Source organism: Ascaphus truei, chromosome 8 (genome assembly GCF_040206685.1).
Source record: "Ascaphus truei isolate aAscTru1 chromosome 8, aAscTru1.hap1, whole genome shotgun sequence".
Taxonomy (NCBI): Eukaryota; Metazoa; Chordata; class Amphibia; order Anura; family Ascaphidae; genus Ascaphus; species Ascaphus truei.
Genome location: NC_134490.1, coordinates 5,455,476 through 5,475,770, shown reverse-complemented (window position 1 = coordinate 5,475,770; position 20,295 = coordinate 5,455,476). Strand labels below are relative to the sequence as shown.

The following is a 20,295-nucleotide window of genomic DNA, read 5'->3' as shown; positions in this document are numbered from 1 at the left end:
GCATTGTACAATAAAGTATTTAAGATACCAATAATCGTGTTGTAAAGTATTCATAGATACAAAAATTGGGAGCCGCGCTTGCATCGCGTTATAAGCGGATTCGCGTTGTAACGGGGTTGAGCTGTATATAGTAACAGCTGATTCAAGGAATATCTGGATAAATATATGGCAGTTGTAGCTGAAGAGAGAGACAGGCGGCAAGGCACAGAATGATTGCTTCCACCAGGATGTGAGAACATAGTGATTCCACCATGAGGGCTGAGAGACGTGTTAAGATCTGGAGAGATGAGGATCAGGATTTAACATCAAGATACCAAGGGGGTCTACATAAACATTTCTTTTTGTGTGCAAAGACAAGAATGCCGAGTTATGTTGTGCTGGAGTAATTTATAGAAAAACCAGGGCATTTAACAGCAAGCATGCATTGAAGTTTTTATTTTTCAGTCAGTACTGTTATCTCAACATTCTCCCCCTAGCACAGAAGATCCCTCTTCAATGAGGTGCAGTAAAGACTGCACCTCTCAGAAAAGGAGTCCCAGTGCTCTAAAAACCCCAAAGCCCTCCTTCCTATACCATTTTCTTAGCCATGCATTAATCTGCCATTCATAGAAATGTATTATTCACAGCTCCGAGCTGGTTAGGATGCAGTGAGGGATGGTGGGAGAGCCGGAGGGGGTCAGGCCAGCTGCCCGCACTCTGCGATGACAATTCTTTTGCTGGATTTGCCACTCCTAGAACCAAAACTCTCCATTTGCACGGCCGCGTCGAAGCCGTCAATAATATAGCCAAACACCACGTTTTTATTGTTCAGCCTGAAATAGGAGAGGGATAAAGACATTAGAAGCAACGACACTGGTGGGAGGTAAAAGTGGTCCAAGGCTGGAAGTATCTCCGTGCACTAAAAACAGGCGGAACAGTGACGAGAAGCCTATTGGTTGCAGTTCAAATGGTTTTTCTAGATATATTTAGTTGGGGACGGGGAATAAATAACCCAACAAAGTGCCTGTACAAGTTTGTGTGCCCCGTCAGTGCTATAATATTTGTTTCACATGTAGACGTGGCTGGTTCTGGCTACTCATCTGCCCTCAATAACATGTAAGCCCTGGTAGATGCAGGTACTGGGAGGCCCATCTTGGATTTACCCCTCCCTTCTGCAGCTTCCTTTATTGGCAGGAGTGGATGTGGGACTTGGTCTGTGCGTTGCCCAATCGTTGGTGCAGACCTTGTGCCCTCCCCTTCTGCCCTAAGGAAGAGACAAAACCTAAATTGTAGTGAGTCTGTGGGAGAGTTCTTCCCAGTTCCCTGACGACGACCGGTGCAGCGCAGGGGAGGTGAACACCGGAGCTGCACAGGAGGGGGTGGGAATGGAGCTGTGCAGGGGGAGGGGAGCGGAGAAAGAGAGAGGAGTGATAGGGAAATTTTAATCCCGGGCAAAGCCGGGTCTCTCAGCTAGTCTATACTATAATTCTAAATTGGATTCCGTCTGTTTGTCCGAAGCATCAGAATCTCAGAAATGGCACCACGTAGCACAACAAAACTTTCACTGGACATTCTGCTGCGAATTTGTAGGTCAACGCAACTATTTTGAGCTTCCAATGTGACTCACCTCCTAAATTATGGACATTCAAATTTTCCCTGTCCAACAAATCTGTTAGAGCAGGAGCGGGGGGCGGGGCTAATAAGGGAGGGGCGTATCCTTGCCTGGATCGGGGCTGTGTGTATGGGTCTCTGCGTGTGTGATGTGAGATGTGGGGGGGTGAGATGTGCCAGCGGGGGGGTCAGATGTGCCAGCGGGGGGGGGGGGGGTGGGAGGGGGGAGATGTGCCAGCGGGGGGGGGGGGGAGGGGGAGATGTGCCAGCTAGCGGGGGGAGATGTGCCAGCTAGCAGGGGGAGATGTACCAGCAGGGGGGGAGGAGTGCCAGCTAGCGGGGGGAGATGAACCAGCCAGGGGGGTGGGGACATGTGCCGGCAGCAGGGGGAGATGTACCAACGGGGGAGGGCGGGGAGATGTGCCGGCAGCAAGGGGAAATGCCACAGCGGCGCGGGGAGATGTGCCGCCAGCAGGGGGGGAGGGCGGGGAGATGTTCCGGCAGCAGGGGGAGACACACACAGACAGAGACAAATCTCACCCGCACTACATCCAGCAGCGGGGAGGGGGGGGGGGCCGGGGAGATGTGCCGGCAGCGGGGGGGGGGGACATTTATTCAATATTACATTCCCCTGGCGAAGCCGGGCACAATAGCTAGTTCTTATATAAAGAGAGAGGAGACACAAGAGAAGCACAGGGGGTGAAACCAAAAGCATTCACTGTGACTGATGCTTCTTACCGGCCTCTCAAAAAGGAAGTTTCTCAATATAACCCAAAACAACTGCAGTGTTTTAGTTTGGCTGTTTCCTAGGTCTAGAGCAGGAGTACGCAAACTGGGGGGGCGCGAGATTTTCTGGGGGGGGGAAGGGCAGTGTTCACAGAGGCCTTGCGCTCTTCCCGGCAACATTCAAATTAAATGCCGGGGGAGTGCGGGAGGCCTCTGTATAGTCCCTAACCTGCTCTCCGTAACCTTCTGGTGAAGCGTTGCCATGGCAACACGGCATCAAATGATGCAGCGGAGACACATGACGTTGCCATGGCGTCAGAAGCACCGGAGAAAAAGGGGGAGAGAGGGCATGCCAGCGGGGGGGGAGGGGGGTAGAGAGAGCAAGCAGGGGGGAAAAGCAGGCAAAAAAGTTTGCGCACCACTGATCTAGAGCAATATTTTCAAACGTGGTTCCTAGGAATCCTTGGGTTCCCCCAGACACCCCGAAAGCGTTCTGTGCAATATTCAGGTCATTTGAAACTTGCACCAAATCCAGAAGAATTTACAATGCATCTGATCTCAGGCGCGCTATTAGAGAGGGTTGGGGTTCCTTACAATAGATCTGATCTCAGGCGCGCTATTAGAGAGGGTTGGGGTTCCTTACAATGCATCTGATCTCAGGCGCGCTATTAGAGAGGGTTGGGGTTCCTTACAATAGATCTGATCTCAGGCGCGCTATTAGAGAGGGTTGGGGTTCCTTACAATAGATCTGATCTCAGACGCGCTATTAGAGAGGGTTGGGGTTCCTTACAATGTATCTGATCTCAGACGCGCTATTACAGAGGGTTGGGGTACCTTACAATAGATCTGATCTCAGATGCGCTATTAGAGAGAGTTGGGGTTCCTTACAATAGATCTGATCTCAGACGCTCTATTAGAGAGGGTTGGGGTTCCTTACAATGTATCTGATCTCAGACGCGCTATTAGAGAGGGTTGGGATTCTTTATAATGCATCTGATCTCAGACGCGCTATTAGAGAGGGTTGGGGTTCCTTACAAGACATCTGATCTCAGACGCGCTATTAGAGAGGGTTGGGATTCCTTATAATGCATCTGATCTCAGACGCTCTATTAGAGAGAGTTGGGGTTCCTTACAATCCATCTGATATCAGACACGCTGTTAGAGAGGGGAGTTGGGGTTCCGCAGAATTTCACAATATAATTATAGGGTTCCTTAACCAAAAAAATTACAAAGTTAGAAACAACTGGTCTAGAGGAAGCTTCGTTCATTAAAGAGTCAGCCTTTGCTTTCAGAAAGGGGAATAGAAGTCCTAATGACAAAAGCAGAGAATAGCAGCCTGCTCTTACAGCCCAGTGCGAGAATGCAGGAAATATGGTAACAAAGCTCTTAGAAATAGGTGGGAAATTATAGTAATAAAAGAAACAAATACCAGGGTTGTCCATACCCACTTGGAGCCAACAACAGGTCAGGTTTTCAGTATCCCTGCTTCAGCATAGGTGGCTCAATCAGGGGTGCAGTCAAAAACTGCACCACCTGTGATGAAGCAGGGATATCCTGGAAACCTGATTTGTTGGGGGCCCTTGAGGACTCGAGTTGCCCACCCCTGGTCTACGCACACCGTGGCTTCAGAAACTCCCACAGACATCTGTGGCTGTGCAGGGGTTGGTGGCAGTGCCTGGGTCAGAAGGACAGAGACCCCATTCCCAGCGCCTGGCTGGTATTAACATTGCATGGTAACCGAGTCTATCCGTCTCCCTCTGCAGCTATATACACAGTAGCAGCCCTAGGAGAGGGACCAAGCTTGGGTTAAGACAGGGCAGCCCACGGAAAGCAAAAAACAAATGTAAACGTGTCTGCTTCCTAATTGGTAGGCCACATAACAGACCACTGAAGAGAGGGATTTTTATACAGTGTGTAATACATCAGGTGATGCCTAATCCCCCCCCCCGTGTCAGCACCAACAGGGGAGAACACACTCACCATTCAGTTTTTGCAGTACAGATATAGAACTTAGACCCGTTTGTGTTTCGTCCCTCATTGGCCATCGAGAGGACTCCTAGGAGAAGACAATCAAGATAATTAGTTACATTGCTTCCAGTTAACGATCCATTGTATCTGAGACCAGGGGGGAGGGCAGAGAGAGACCAGGGGGGGAGGGCAGAGAGAGACCAGGGGGGGAGGGCAGAGAGAGACCAGAGGGGGGCAGAGAGAGACTGGGGGGGCAGAAAGTCCCTCTCACATCTCCCCCAGTCCCTCTCACATCTCCCCCAGCCCCCTCTCACACATCCCCCAGTCCCCCTCTCATCTCCCCCAGCTCCTCTCACACCTCCCCCAGCCCCTCTCACACCTCCCCCAGCCCCTCTCACACCTCCCCCAGCCCCTCTCACACCTCTCCCAGCCCCTCTCACATCTCTCCCAGTCCCTCTCACATCTCACTCAGTCCATCTCACATCTCCCCCAGCCACTCTCAAACCTCCCTCATATCTCTCCCTCCCCTCCTCCATGGCTCCCTGGCTGCACACAGGCGGGGGGAGATGGTTTGCAGCTGCAGAGCAATCACTTCAGTCAGAGCAGGATGTGAGGAGCTCTAGCTGCAGGCACCGGAAGTTTCGGGTCAGACAGCTGGATGGCGCACCTCCCCTGCAGTCCTGCTCTGCTCTGAAACATGTGATTCTACTACCGGTTAATGCACCGGTTCTGCGAACTTGAAAAATTCCACGAACCGGTGCGAACTGGCTGAATCCCACCACTGCACACAGCGTATGCCTTCCCTGGAGGAGTTTGTTAAAAATGAGATGTCATCTACTGTACATACTAAGAGTTACATGTGTGAAATTGTGGCACGGAGACACATGCAATGAGGCCAGATATGTGAGGTTTAGCAGGTAATAAGGAACTAATATCCATTTTAGGGGCAAGATGGTCATACTTGGTCTCGTTGCGTCCATTATGACCGCCTGAATCTACTGATGTGACTCATGTGTCTAGGTCAGGGGTGGGGAACCTTTTTTCTGCCAAGGGCCATTTTGATATTTATAAAATCATTCGAGGGCCATCCAAAATTATCAACTTAAAAATTAGCCTGCTGTATTTGGTGAAACATTTAATGAACTCACCACTAATGTGATGTCTGGAACTGCTTCTCTTTGGGTGACTGACTGACTCTTGGGTGGTGGGTGACTATGACTGACTGTGGGTTGGTGTCTGTGCACACGCAAATGCACACGCACACACACACACAGAAATCGGGCAGGGGCTAGGGAAATCAGACTCTCAGACCCACTCTCTCTCTCAGACCCACTCTCTCTGTCAGACCCACTCTCTCTGTCAGACCCTCAGACCCACTCTCTCTCTCAGACCCACTCTCTCTCTATCTCAGACCCACTCTCTCTCTCTCAGACCCACTCTCTCTCTCTCAGACCCACTCTCTCTCTCTCAGACCCACTCTCTCTCTCTCAGACCCTCAGACCCACTCTCTCTCTCAGACCCTCAGACCCACTTTCTCTCTCAGACCCTCAGACCCACTCTCTCTCTCAGACCCTCAGACCTACTCTCTCTCAGACCCTCAGACCCACTCTCTCTCTCAGACCCTCAGACCCACTCTCTCTCAGACCCTCAGACCCACTCTCTCTCAGACCCTCAGATCCACTCTCCCTCAGACCCACTCTCACTCAGACCCACTCTCTCTCTCTCACACCCTCAGACCCACTCTCTCTCTCAGACCCTCAGACCTACTCTCTCTCTCAGACCTACTCTCTCTCAGACCCTCAGACCCACTCTCTCTCAGACCTACTCTCTCTCAGACCCTCAGACCCACTCTCTCTCAGACCCTCAGATCCACTCTCCCTCAGACCCACTCTCTCTCAGACTCTCAGACCCACTCACAGACTCTCAGACCCACTCTCTCACCTTCAGACCCACTATCTCTCAGACTGTCAGACCCACTATCTCTCAGACTGTCAGACCCACTCTGTCAGACCCTCTCTCTCTCTGACACACACTCACCCTCTCTCTCTCTGACACACACTCTCCCTCTCTCTCTCAGACACACACTCTCCCTCTCTCTCTCAGACACACACTCTCCCTCTCTCTCTCAGACACACACTCTCCCTCTCTCTCTCAGACACACACTCTCCCTCTCTCTCTCAGACACACACTCTCCCTCTCTCTCTCAGACACACACTCTCCCTCTCTCTCTCAGACACACACTCTCCCTCTCTCTCTCAGACACACACTCTCCCTCTCTCTCTCAGACACACACTCTCCCTCTCTCTCTCAGACACACACTCTCCCTCTCTCTCTCAGACACACACTCTCCCTCTCTCTCTCAGACACACACTCTCCCTCTCTCTCTCAGACACACACTCTCCCTCTCAGACACACACTCTCCCTCTCAGACACACACTCTCCCTCTCAGACACACACTCTCCCTCTCAGACACACACTCTCCCTCTCAGACACACACTCTCCCTCTCAGACACACACTCTCCCTCTCAGACACACACTCTCCCTCTCAGACACACACTCTCCCTCTCAGACACACACTCTCCCTCTCAGACACACACTCTCCCTCTCAGACACACACTCTCCCTCTCAGACACACACTCTCCCTCTCAGACACACACTCTCCCTCTCAGACACACACTCTCCCTCTCAGACACACACTCTCCCTCTCAGACACACACTCTCCCTCTCAGACACACACTCTCCCTCTCAGACACACACTCTCCCTCTCAGACACACACTCTCCCTCTCAGACACACACTCTCCCTCTCAGACACACACTCTCCCTCTCAGACACACACTCTCCCTCTCAGACACACACTCTCCCTCTCAGACACACACTCTCCCTCTCAGACACACACTCTCCCTCTCAGACACACACTCTCCCTCTCAGACACACACTCTCCCTCTCAGACACACACTCTCCCTCTCAGACACACACTCTCCCTCTCAGACACACACTCTCCCTCTCAGACACACACTCTCCCTCTCAGACACACACTCTCCCTCTCAGACACACACTCTCCCTCTCAGACACACACTCTCCCTCTCAGACACACACTCTCCCTCTCAGACACACACTCTCCCTCTCAGACACACACTCTCCCTCTCAGACACACACTCTCCCTCTCAGACACACACTCTCCCTCTCAGACACACACTCTCCCTCTCAGACACACACTCTCCCTCTCAGACACACACTCTCCCTCTCAGACACACACTCTCCCTCTCAGACACACACTCTCCCTCTCAGACACACACTCTCCCTCTCAGACACACACTCTCCCTCTCAGACACACACTCTCCCTCTCAGACACACACTCTCCCTCTCAGACACACACTCTCCCTCTCAGACACACACTCTCCCTCTCAGACACACACTCTCCCTCTCAGACACACACTCTCCCTCTCAGACACACACTCTCCCTCTCAGACACACACTCTCCCTCTCAGACACACACTCTCCCTCTCAGACACACACTCTCCCTCTCAGACACACACTCTCCCTCTCAGACACACACTCTCCCTCTCAGACACACACTCTCCCTCTCAGACACACACTCTCCCTCTCAGACACACACTCTCCCTCTCAGACACACACTCTCCCTCTCAGACACACACTCTCCCTCTCAGACACACACTCTCCCTCTCAGACACACACTCTCCCTCTCAGACACACACTCTCCCTCTCAGACACACACTCTCCCTCTCAGACACACACTCTCCCTCTCAGACACACACTCTCCCTCTCAGACACACACTCTCCCTCTCAGACACACACTCTCCCTCTCAGACACACACTCTCCCTCTCAGACACACACTCTCCCTCTCAGACACACACTCTCCCTCTCAGACACACACTCTCCCTCTCAGACACACACTCTCCCTCTCAGACACACACTCTCCCTCTCAGACACACACTCTCCCTCTCAGACACACACTCTCCCTCTCAGACACACACTCTCCCTCTCAGACACACACTCTCCCTCTCAGACACACACTCTCCCTCTCAGACACACACTCTCCCTCTCAGACACACACTCTCCCTCTCAGACACACACTCTCCCTCTCAGACACACACTCTCCCTCTCAGACACACACTCTCCCTCTCAGACACACACTCTCCCTCTCAGACACACACTCTCCCTCTCAGTCACACACTCTCCCTCTCAGACACACACTCTCCCTCTCAGACACACACTCTCCCTCTCAGACACACACTCTCCCTCTCAGACACACACTCTCCCTCTCAGACACACACTCTCCCTCTCAGACACACACTCTCCCTCTCAGACACACACTCTCCCTCTCAGACACACACTCTCCCTCTCAGACACACACTCTCCCTCTCAGACACACACTCTCCCTCTCAGACACACACTCTCCCTCTCAGACACACACTCTCCCTCTCAGACACACACTCTCCCTCTCAGACACACACTCTCCCTCTCAGACACACACTCTCTCTCTCAGACACACACTCTCCCTCTCAGACACACACTCTCCCTCTCAGACACACACTCTCCCTCTCAGACACACACTCTCTCTCTGACACACACTCTCTCTCTGACACACACTCTCCCTCTCTCTCTCAGACACACACTCTCCCTCTCTCTCTCAGACACACACTCTCCCTCTCTCTCTCAGACACACACTCTCCCTCTCTCTCTCAGACACACACTCTCCCTCTCTCTCTCAGGCACACACTCTCCCTCTCTCCCTCAGGCACACACTCTCCCACTCTCCCTCAGGCACACACTCTCCCACTCTCCCTCAGGCACACACTCTCCCACTCTCCCTCAGGCACACACTCTCCCACTCTCCCTCAGGCACACACTCTCCCACTCTCCCTCAGGCACACACTCTCCCACTCTCCCTCAGGCACACACTCAGAGCAGGATGTGAGGAGCTCTAGCTGCAGGCACCGGAAGTTTCGGGTCAGAAAGCTAGATGGCGCACCTCCCCTGCAGTCCTGCTCTGCTCTGAAACATGTGATTCTACTACCGGTTAATGCACCGGTTCTGCAAACTTGAAAAATTCCACGAACCGGTGCGAACTGGCTGAATCCCACCACTGCACACAGCGTATGCCTTCCCTGGAGGAGTTTGTTAAAAATGAGATGTCATCTACTGTACATACACTACCGACACACTTTATTGAAGTTGGTCGGTACCGCAAGCCGGGAAATCTCCCGGCTTGCTAGTGGCCGCCCCTCGGCGTGCCGCGCGTCATAGACGCGCGGTCACGCGTCATCGGGAGCGTGCGCCCCCTGCACGCGTGTCCAGGGGCTCCCCGAGGGAGCCCTGGTGTCCCGCGATCGCGGGACAGCGGCAGGGGGTTCCGGGGGACCCGGCGGACCCGGCAGCGGTAGGGAGAGCGCCCCGATCGGAGGGCGCTCTTCCGCTGCTTCGGCGCGCGCCCGTCACACTCGGGCGCGCGCCAGGCTACTGCTGCGGCACAGAACGGGCAAATGCTCGAATAAACTGTGCCGCAGCAGTACTAAGAGTTACATGTGTGTAATTGTGGCACGGAGACACATGCAATGAGGCCAGATATGTGAGGTTTAGCAGGTAATAAGGAACTAATATCCATTTTAGGGGCAAGATGGTCATACTTGGTCTCGTTGCGTCCATTATGACCGCCTGAATCTACTGATGTGACTCATGTGTCTAGGTCAGGGGTGGGGAACCTTTTTTCTGCCAAGGGCCATTTTGATATTTATAAAATCATTCGAGGGCCATCCAAAATTATCAACTTAAAAATTAGCCTGCTGTATTTGGTGAAACATTTAATGAACTCACCACTAATGTGATGTCTGGAACTGCTTCTCTTTGGGTGACTGACTGACTCTTGGGTGGTGGGTGACTATGACTGACTGTGGGTTGGTGTCTGTGCACACGCAAATGCACACGCACACACACACACAGAAATCGGGCAGGGGCTAGGGAAATCAGACTCTCAGACCCACTCTCTCTGTCAGACCCTCAGACCCACTCTCTCTCTCAGACCCACTCTCTCTCTATCTCAGACCCACTCTCTCTCTCTCAGACCCACTCTCTCTCTCTCAGACCCACTCTCTCTCTCTCAGACCCTCAGAGACCCTCAGACCCACTCTCTCTCTCAGACCCTCAGACCCACTTTCTCTCTCAGACCCACTCTCTCTCTCAGACCCTCAGACCTACTCTCTCTCAGACCCTCAGACCCACTCTCTCTCTCAGACCCTCAGACCCACTCTCTCTCTCAGACCCTCAGACCCACTCTCTCTCAGACCCTCAGATCCACTCTCCCTCAGACCCACTCTCACTCAGACCCACTCTCTCTCTCTCACACCCTCAGACCCACTCTCTCTCTCAGACCCTCAGACCTACTCTCTCTCTCAGACCTACTCTCTCTCAGACCCTCAGACCCACTCTCTCTCAGACCTACTCTCTCTCAGACCCACTCTCTCTCAGACCCTCAGACCCACTCTCTCTCAGACCCTCAGATCCACTCTCCCTCAGACCCACTCTCTCTCAGACTCTCAGACCCACTCACAGACTCTCAGACCCACTCTCTCACCTTCAGACCCACTATCTCTCAGACTGTCAGACCCACTATCTCTCAGACTGTCAGACCCACTCTGTCAGACCCTCTCTCTCTCTGACACACACTCACCCTCTCTCTCTCAGACACACACTCTCCCTCTCTCTCTCAGACACACACTCTCCCTCTCTCTCTCAGACACACACTCTCCCTCTCTCTCTCAGACACACACTCTCCCTCTCTCTCTCAGACACACACTCTCCCTCTCTCTCTCAGACACACACTCTCCCTCTCTCTCTCAGACACACACTCTCCCTCTCTCTCTCAGACACACACTCTCCCTCTCTCTCTCAGACACACACTCTCCCTCTCTCTCTCAGACACACACTCTCCCTCTCTCTCTCAGACACACACTCTCCCTCTCTCTCTCAGACACACACTCTCCCTCTCTCTCTCAGACACACACTCTCCCTCTCTCTCTCAGACACACACTCTCCCTCTCTCTCTCAGACACACACTCTCCCTCTCCCTCTCAGACACACACTCTCCCTCTCCGACACACACTCTCCCTCTCCGACACACACTCTCCCTCTCCGACACACACTCTCCCTCTCCGACACACACTCTCCCTCTCCGACACACACTCTCCCTCTCCGACACACACTCTCCCTCTCCGACACACACTCCCTCTCCGACACACACTCTCCCTCTCCCTCTCCGACACACACTCTCCCTCTCAGACACACACTCTCCCTCTCAGACACACACTCTCCCTCTCAGACACACACTCTCCCTCTCAGACACACACTCTCCCTCTCAGACACACACTCTCCCTCTCAGACACACACTCTCCCTCTCAGACACACACTCTCCCTCTCAGACACACACTCTCCCTCTCAGACACACACTCTCCCTCTCAGACACACACTCTCCCTCTCAGACACACACTCTCCCTCTCAGACACACACTCTCCCTCTCAGACACACACTCTCCCTCTCAGACACACACTCTCCCTCTCAGACACACACTCTCCCTCTCAGACACACACTCTCCCTCTCAGACACACACTCTCCCTCTCAGACACACACTCTCCCTCTCAGTCACACACTCTCCCTCTCAGACACACACTCTCCCTCTCAGACACACACTCTCCCTCTCAGACACACACTCTCCCTCTCAGACACACACTCTCCCTCCCAGACACACACTCTCCCTCTCACACTCTCCCTCTCAGACACACACTCTCCCTCTCAGACACACACTCTCCCTCTCAGACACACACTCTCCCTTTCAGACACACACTCTCCCTCTCAGACACACACTCTCCCTCTCAGACACACACTCTCCCTCTCAGACACACACTCTCCCTCTCAGACACACACTCTCCCTCTCAGACACACACTCTCCCTCTCAGACACACACTCTCTCTCTCAGACACACACTCTCCCTCTCTCTCTCAGACACACACTCTCCCTCTCTCTCTCAGGCACACACTCTCCCTCTCTCCCTCAGGCACACACTCTCCCACTCTCCCTCAGGCACACACTCTCCCACTCTCCCTCAGGCACACACTCTCCCACTCTCCCTCAGGCACACACTCTCCCACTCTCCCTCAGGCACACACTCTCCCACTCTCCCTCAGGCACACACTCTCCCACTCTCCCTCAGGCACACACTCTCCCACTCTCCCTCAGGCACACACTCTCCCACTCTCCCTCAGGCACACACTCTCCCACTCTCCCTCAGGCACACACTCTCCCACTCTCCCTCAGGCACACACTCTCCCACTCTCCCTCAGGCACACACTCTCCCACTCTCCCTCAGGCACACACTCTCCCACTCTCCCTCAGGCACACACTCTCCCACTCTCCCTCAGGCACACACTCTCCCACTCTCCCTCAGGCACACACTCTCCCACTCTCCCTCAGGCACACTCTCCCACTCTCCCTCAGGCACACACTCTCCCACTCTCCCTCAGGCACACACTCTCCCTCAGGCACACACTCTCTCCCTCAGGCACACACTCTCCCTCAGGCACACACTCTCCCTCAGGCACACACTCTCCCTCAGGCACACACTCTCCCTCAGGCACACACTCTCCCTCAGGCACACACTCTCCCTCAGGCACACACTCTCCCTCAGGCACACACTCTCCCTCAGGCACACACTCTCCCTCAGGCACACACTCTCCCTCAGGCACACACTCTCCCTCAGGCACACACTCTCCCTCAGACACACACTCTCCCTCAGACACACACTCTCCCTCAGACACACACTCTCCCTCAGACACACACTCTCCCTCAGACACACACTCTCCCTCAGACACACACTCTCCCTCAGACACACACTTTCCCTCACACACACACTCGCTCAGGCACACACACACACACACACTCGCTCAGACACACACACACACTCGCTCAGACACACACACACACTCGCTCAGACACACTCGCTCACACACACTCTCCCTCTCTCTCTCAGACACACACTCTCCCTCTCCGACACACACTCTCCCTCTCCCTCTCCGACACACACTCTCCCTCTCCGACACACACTCTCCCTCTCCGACACACACTCTCCCTCTCAGACACACACTCTCCCTCTCAGACACACACTCTCCCTCTCAGACACACACTCTCCCTCTCAGACACACACTCTCCCTCTCAGACACACACTCTCCCTCTCAGACACACACTCTCCCTTTCAGACACACACTCTCTCTCTCAGACACACACTCTCCCTCTCTCTCTCAGACACACACTCTCCCTCTCTCTCTCAGGCACACACTCTCCCTCAGGCACACACTCTCCCACTCTCCCTCAGGCACACACTCTCCCACTCTCCCTCAGGCACACACTCTCCCACTCTCCCTCAGGCACACACTCTCCCACTCTCCCTCAGGCACACACTCTCCCACTCTCCCTCAGGCACACACTCTCCCACTCTCCCTCAGGCACACACTCTCCCACTGGCACACACTCTCCCACTCTCCCTCAGGCACACACTCTCCCACTCTCCCTCAGGCACACACTCTCCCACTCTCCCTCAGGCACACACTCTCCCACTCTCCCTCAGGCACACACTCTCCCACTCTCCCTCAGGCACACACTCTCCCTCAGGCACACACTCTCCCTCAGGCACACACTCTCCCTCAGGCACACACTCTCCCTCAGACACACACTCTCCCTCACACACACTCGCTCAGGCACACACACACACACACTCGCTCAGACACACACACACACTCGCTCAGACACACACACACACACTCGCTCAGACACACTCGCTCAGACGCACACACACACACTCTCTCTGACACACACAGGGGGAGGGAAATCTGATTGGGGGTGGGGGGGATCGGAGCAGGTGCCCTCCGCAACTGCTTCTCGGTGTGGGGAGAAGAAGGATCGTGTAAGTGCGCAAGGGGGGGGGGGAGTCTGAGCAGTTGGGATCGGAGCAGGTGCCCTCCGCAACTGCTACCCGGTGTGGGGAGGAGGGCCGTGTAAGTGCACGGGGGGGGGAAGGGGCGGAGCATTGGGAGATCGGAGCAGGTACCCTCCACAACTGCTGCCCGGTGTGGGGAGGAGGAGGAGAGGCGGTAGTGAGGTGTCTCTCCCACCGCAGACTCGTTCTTCTATCCCCCAAGCCTCTTATACCCCCTTCCCCCCCCATCCCCCCCCATCCCCCACTCCTCTCATACCCTCTCCCCCCCGGAGCGCTGCTTACCCGCGCCGCCCTGGTGATACTCAGGTCCTTCATCACCTCAGGTGGCTGCTGCCACACACAGACAGTGACACACAAACACAGTGACCATGACACAGACAGTGACACAAACACACACACACAAAGTGAGAGTGACACACACACACAAAGTGAGAGTGACACACACACACACACACATACAGTGAGAGTGACACACACAGTGAGAGTGACAAACACACAGTGAGAGTGACAAACACACACAGTGAGAGTGACACACACACACAGTGAGAGTGACACACACACAGTGAGAGTGACACACACACAGTGAGTGACACACACACACACACACAGTGAGAGTGACACACACACACACACACACACACACACACACACATACAGTGACAGTGATACACACACAGTGAGAGTGACACACACACACAGTGAGTGACAGACACACACACATAGTGAGTGACACACTATGTGTGTGTGTGTGTCACTCACTATGTGTGTGTGTCTGTCACTCACTGTGTGTGTGTCACTCACTATGTGTGTGTGTGAGTGAGACACACACAGTGAGAGTGACACACACACAGTGAGAGTGACACACACACACACACACACAGTGAGAGTGATAGACACACACACACACACACACCACACAGTGAGTGTGACATACACACACAGTGAGAGAGACAGTGACACACACAGTGACAGTGACACACACAGTGACAGTGACACACACACAGAGACACACAGTGACAGTGACAGTCACACACACACACACACACACACACACAGTGACATTGAGACACACACACACACACAGTGACATTGACACACACACACAGTGAAATTGACACACACACACAGTGACATTGACACACACACACAGTGACAGATACACACACACACACACACACAATAAGCCCACCTCTGTAAACACACACACACAGTGACAGATACACACACAGTCACACACAGTCACACACACACAATACGCCCTCCTCTGCAAACACACACAATAATAAGGCCTCTCCCCCCTTGGGGTGGGTAAGGTGTCTGGGAGGGGGTATGTGGGTTACCTGGGGCCCGTGGATGGGCTGCTGGAGCAGCATGGCCAGTGCAGCTGAGACTGGCAGGCCCGCGGAGCCCAAAGGGAGGGACAGAGGGGCGGAGCCTAGCCCGGCATTACTGGAGAGAAGGGAGGGGGCAGTGCTGTAGGAAGAGGCGGCCAAAAAAAAAAAATCTTGGCAGAGTGACAGCACGGGCAGCCAATCAGGAGAGGGGGAGTTTTTAAAAAAAATGTTTTTTTTTTTGTTTCAATGCTTCCAGGGGGCCGGACCAGATGATCTCGCGGGCCTTACACGGCTCGCGGGCCGGATGTTCCCCACCCCTGGTCTAGGTACTAGAGAAGGGAAGTCATGAGTGTGTTTATACATGAAGGCAACAAGCGTAAACTTCGTTTGGTAGAAGTTTTATACTCTGTCCTAACACCGTCAATCTCACAGCTGATTTACGACAGGGTTGGTCTTATGTTGTTTCAATGGGGAAAAATAGTACATAAAACATAGCAAGGTATTATGAAAATCAGATTTCAACAGAGGTGTGTTTTGGACCAAACACGTAAAGTTTCATTTCTGCACCAGTGACCTCTCTGGGAGAAAACCCTGACATATGGTAACGTAGTGTATAGGGTTTTCTGTTTTATCCGGTTATTTTAAGAAACAGTCCTGCATTTAGTGTAATTGTATGTTCTTGTAATTCTTTTTCTGCAATGTAAGCTGTCACGTACGACCCCCTGCTAGCACACGACCTGTATACGGGACAAGGGTTAATACCGACGCTCGCAAGCGCACCCACTCTTCACCTCCGCAAAGGTCCGTCAAATGGACAGTATCCCCTCTTACAGGATCAAGGATCAATACACAACCCGCAAGCTGCCCCACTCTTCACCCACTCAGGGGTCCCTCAAATGAGTTGTATCTCTCCTCAAGCCGTCCCAATATACCACCGCCACGAACAGCACACAAGTGAGGACGTGACTTTAGATATGCAACCAGGGTTAATACACAAAGGCTTCTCTAGCAACCCCCCTTTCTCCTCTGCAAGGAACAAGCGAGTTAGTATTAACCCCTACCCAATTGCACATCATAACCATCCACTGCCACCACCTGAGGTTATGCAGATATGATAAAAGATCTTAGACTAAAATATCAGCTAGGGCCTCAGGTCCCTGTTTATTATAGAAAAAACTATGCACTTTAACACAAAATCAGCTGTAGTAACATGTGCCTGAATTTAGCAAGTTATTCTCTCCAGCGTGCACAAAGTTCATTCAGAGCCCAAAGCATTACTTATTAAATGGTTTAATATATATAACAATACAGTGCTTGAATTACAGAAAAGGTATTAAACAATAACATACAATTACAATATAAGGCAGAACAGCTTCTTAATACAAAAGGGGTAAGACAGAAAATCCTATACAGTACCTTACCACATGCTATGGATTTTCCCCAGAGAGGCACTGGTTCAGAGGATGAGGTCTGACATGCTATCCAAGCATGCCCCTAGTCAGATCTGACTTGTAACAAACTCCCCCAGACTTAGATACAATACTTTAAGGCACCTTCATCACCCCACCCCTTTCTACAGAATACTTTGAAGCTGCTCTTCTTTGATTAAAACAATTGACACCTTGAGTGGGCTATCCAGGATGGACCTCCGCCCCAAGTAAGTTCCTTTGAAATTCAGAGCAGACAGAAAACAGTCCTGACCAGTTTCAAACCCAGCATTTGGTATTTTGTACACACGTGTAGCTCATTAACCCCTCAAGCACCAAAGGGATTAAAAATACCCAATCTCTCATGACATTATCATGACATAAGCACTGTATTTTTATATATATTAAAACATTTAATGAGTGATACTTTGTGCTCTGAATGAACTGTTGCACGCACTGGAGAGAGTATTTACATTTTCGGACACAGTACATAGTTGTACTATAATAAACAGGGACCTGAGAACCTGGCAGATATATTAATTTACTTAATTCTTAGGTAGTGGCAGCGTATAGATATGATTGCAATTGAGTAAGGGGTAATATTAACTCATTGAAAGTACCTTGCACAGGAGAAGGGCGAGTTGGCTAGAGTAGCCGTGTGTATTAACCCTGGTTGCATATCTAAGTCACGTGCTCACTTGTGTGCTGTTTGTGACAGGTGGTATAAGGGAACATATATTTAGGGGATATTATCCATTTGAGGGACATTTGCGGAGGTGAAAAGTGGGATAGCTTGCGAGCTGTGTATTAACCCTTGTCCCGTGTGCAGGTCACGTGCTCACAGGTGTGGTGTACATGACAGAGCGTGAGAAGTAGCTGTGGGGGATACACCATGTTTAATAAGAGTTCTGCAGGTTCCTATACAAGTCCGTGTCTTCGCTTTGTTAGGCCTCAGCCAGGATAAATGTACGCTCGCTCTCGAGCACCATGACGTCACGCACTGAGCAAGCTGGAGCGATTCCTGGCCATTTGAAAAGGGGCTGTAGCGCGCGCGAGGGGAGCGTGGCCGTGACATCACAGAGCTGGTTTGCCCTCATTGGGCGAACCGCTCACGTGACCCGGCCATCGCACGGCAAATACAAATTGTTTTGTCTCCTTAAGCAGCGCTCCTCTGAACTCGCATTACACAGCGCTTTCCTGCGCTTGCTTCCCCTTTACCCACTCCGCACCCTCAGTTACAGGCGGTGCTCTATAGGTTTTAAATGATAGATGCTTCCTTTCTGAAATGAATAAAGGTTATATTTTAATGTATTAGTGACTGAATGCAACAAGGAGGGAATCTTTCTCTTCTGTACGATATACAATTCCCTGTTTGCACCCCTTCAGCAAGTAATACATTTGACTAGCTGAGCAGGGACTTTTCTCTATATTACAGGTTGAGGATATCCCTGCTTCAGCACAGGTGGTTCAACTACCTGTGCTGAAGCAAGGATATCCTTATAACCTGACCTGTTGGTGGCCCCTGAAGACTGAAGTTGGCCGCCCCCACTCTACAGGCTCACCCAATCAAACCTACATGCAAATATCATCTGCACTTAGACTACAGAGAGAATAGGATATTGTAGGTCTTCCATTACACTTATTAAATTGTCAGCTCTTCGGGTCAGTGACTCCCTAGCAACCTGTTCCCACTTATGTCTGTAACTTAATGAAAGAAAATACTTTGTGGTTTTCCTTTTTGGGAAAGCCCTCCCAATTCCCCCTGCCGTCATTTTGCTAACATTGGTTCATTTTGCTCCCAAACAGGAAGTCCGTGTTTGAATCCCGCAGCTCCCATGTACGGGCGGCCTGACAATGAAACGGGCGTACCTGGCCCCGTGTGCTTCAGTGTGAAATTCTCATCTGGAAAGCGGTTGCCATATATGGATCTTCCGCCGGTGCCGTTGTTATTTGTGATATCGCCACCCTAAAAATGCAACAAAAAAAAGGATCCCTGATGTTAAAAGGTTACAATTATTTATTTTATTTATTTATAAAATGTTTTACCAGGAAGGAATACACTGATACTTACCGCTCATTTTCAAGTATGTCCTGGGCACAGAGTTATAATGACAACTACATGGTTACGTTACGTGAGCAGAGTTATACATTATATACAAGACATTGCATGAACAGTTAAATATAATATATGTTATAGGCGTAACAGTTACTGTCCAGATTAAAATGTGAGACAGCTTTAGTTTTGAAAGAACTTAGACTGGTGTCGGATGTGAGAGTCTCCAGTAGATTGTTCCAGTTTTGGGGTGCACAGTAAGAGAAGGAGGAGCGGCCGGATACTTTGTTGAGCCTTGGGACCATGAACACATTTTTGGAGTCAGATCTCAGATGATAAGAGCTGCATGTGGTAGGGGTGAGGAGCCTGTTCAGATAGACGGGTAGCTTGCCCAGAAAATATTTGAATGTAAGACAGGAAAGATGAACTTTGTGCCTAGACTCAAGTGATAGCAATCTAGTTCTTTGAGTATTTTGCACTGATGTGTGTTTGTAGTTGCATTGGAGAACAAAACAGCATATTGACTTGTAGAGGGTATCAAGTTTGCTAAGGTGGGTTTGGGGTTCCGAGCCGTATACTCTGTCCCCATAGTCTATCATTGGCATTAGCATCTACTGTGCGATGCACTTTCTGACCAGCAGACTTAGGAAGGTTTTTGTTCCTATAAAGTGCACCTAGTTTGGCAGAGGCTTTGGATGTCAGGGTATCAATGCGCAACCCAAATGTTAAATGGGAGTCTAACCATATGCCCAAGTAATTAAAACTAGTAACAGGAGTTAGGGTGGTATTAGCTTTGGTTCAGACCTTGAGTTCATTCATTGGAAGCTTTCAACATTTAGCCATGGTTGTCATGGGAGAGGGGGTTTGGCCCGGGATTAAAGGGGTTACACCCCATTTGGCCACTCCCTGCTCTCACTTGGGAAGCAAGGAGTTAACTGGACTGTGGTCCAGTAATGTATTTTACCCTGCTTCAGAATCCAATTGTTTATTCCCCTGTAAAAATGTATTGTCCCATCCCAGTGTTTGCATCAACACATACACTGGGGTTGATGCGGGAGGGGTTAATGTTAATTCAGTGATTATAGCCCTTTGTTCCCTTTTCCCGCCTTTTCAGGCTCCAATTTCCAGCCTTCCGTAGGTCACCATTGAGGCTCCATGCATTCCAATGGCAGAAGTAGCAGTTTTGGACCTG

General features: G+C 51.7%; 1 protein-coding gene across 4 annotated transcripts in view; it reads right to left on the bottom strand.

The window, feature by feature from the left end:
• Nucleotides 1-367: 367 nt before the first annotated feature.
• Nucleotides 368-20,295, bottom strand: part of LOC142501071 (peptidyl-prolyl cis-trans isomerase F, mitochondrial-like) — a 73,516-nt gene continuing 53,588 nt past the window's right edge. For 3 of the 4 annotated variants that reach the window (XM_075610380.1, XM_075610383.1, XM_075610382.1), the window contains 3 exons: nt 18,920-19,016; nt 4,297-4,372; nt 368-812 (listed from right to left, as the gene is read on the bottom strand). In XM_075610380.1, the coding sequence (XP_075466495.1) occupies nt 677-812; nt 4,297-4,372; nt 18,920-19,016 (309 nt within the window). In that variant the 3' untranslated portion in view covers nt 368-676. Of the gene's footprint in view, nt 813-1,142; nt 1,244-4,296; nt 4,373-18,919; nt 19,017-20,295 lie in introns of all 4 variants that reach the window. The other variant, XM_075610381.1, reaches the window with a different exon arrangement.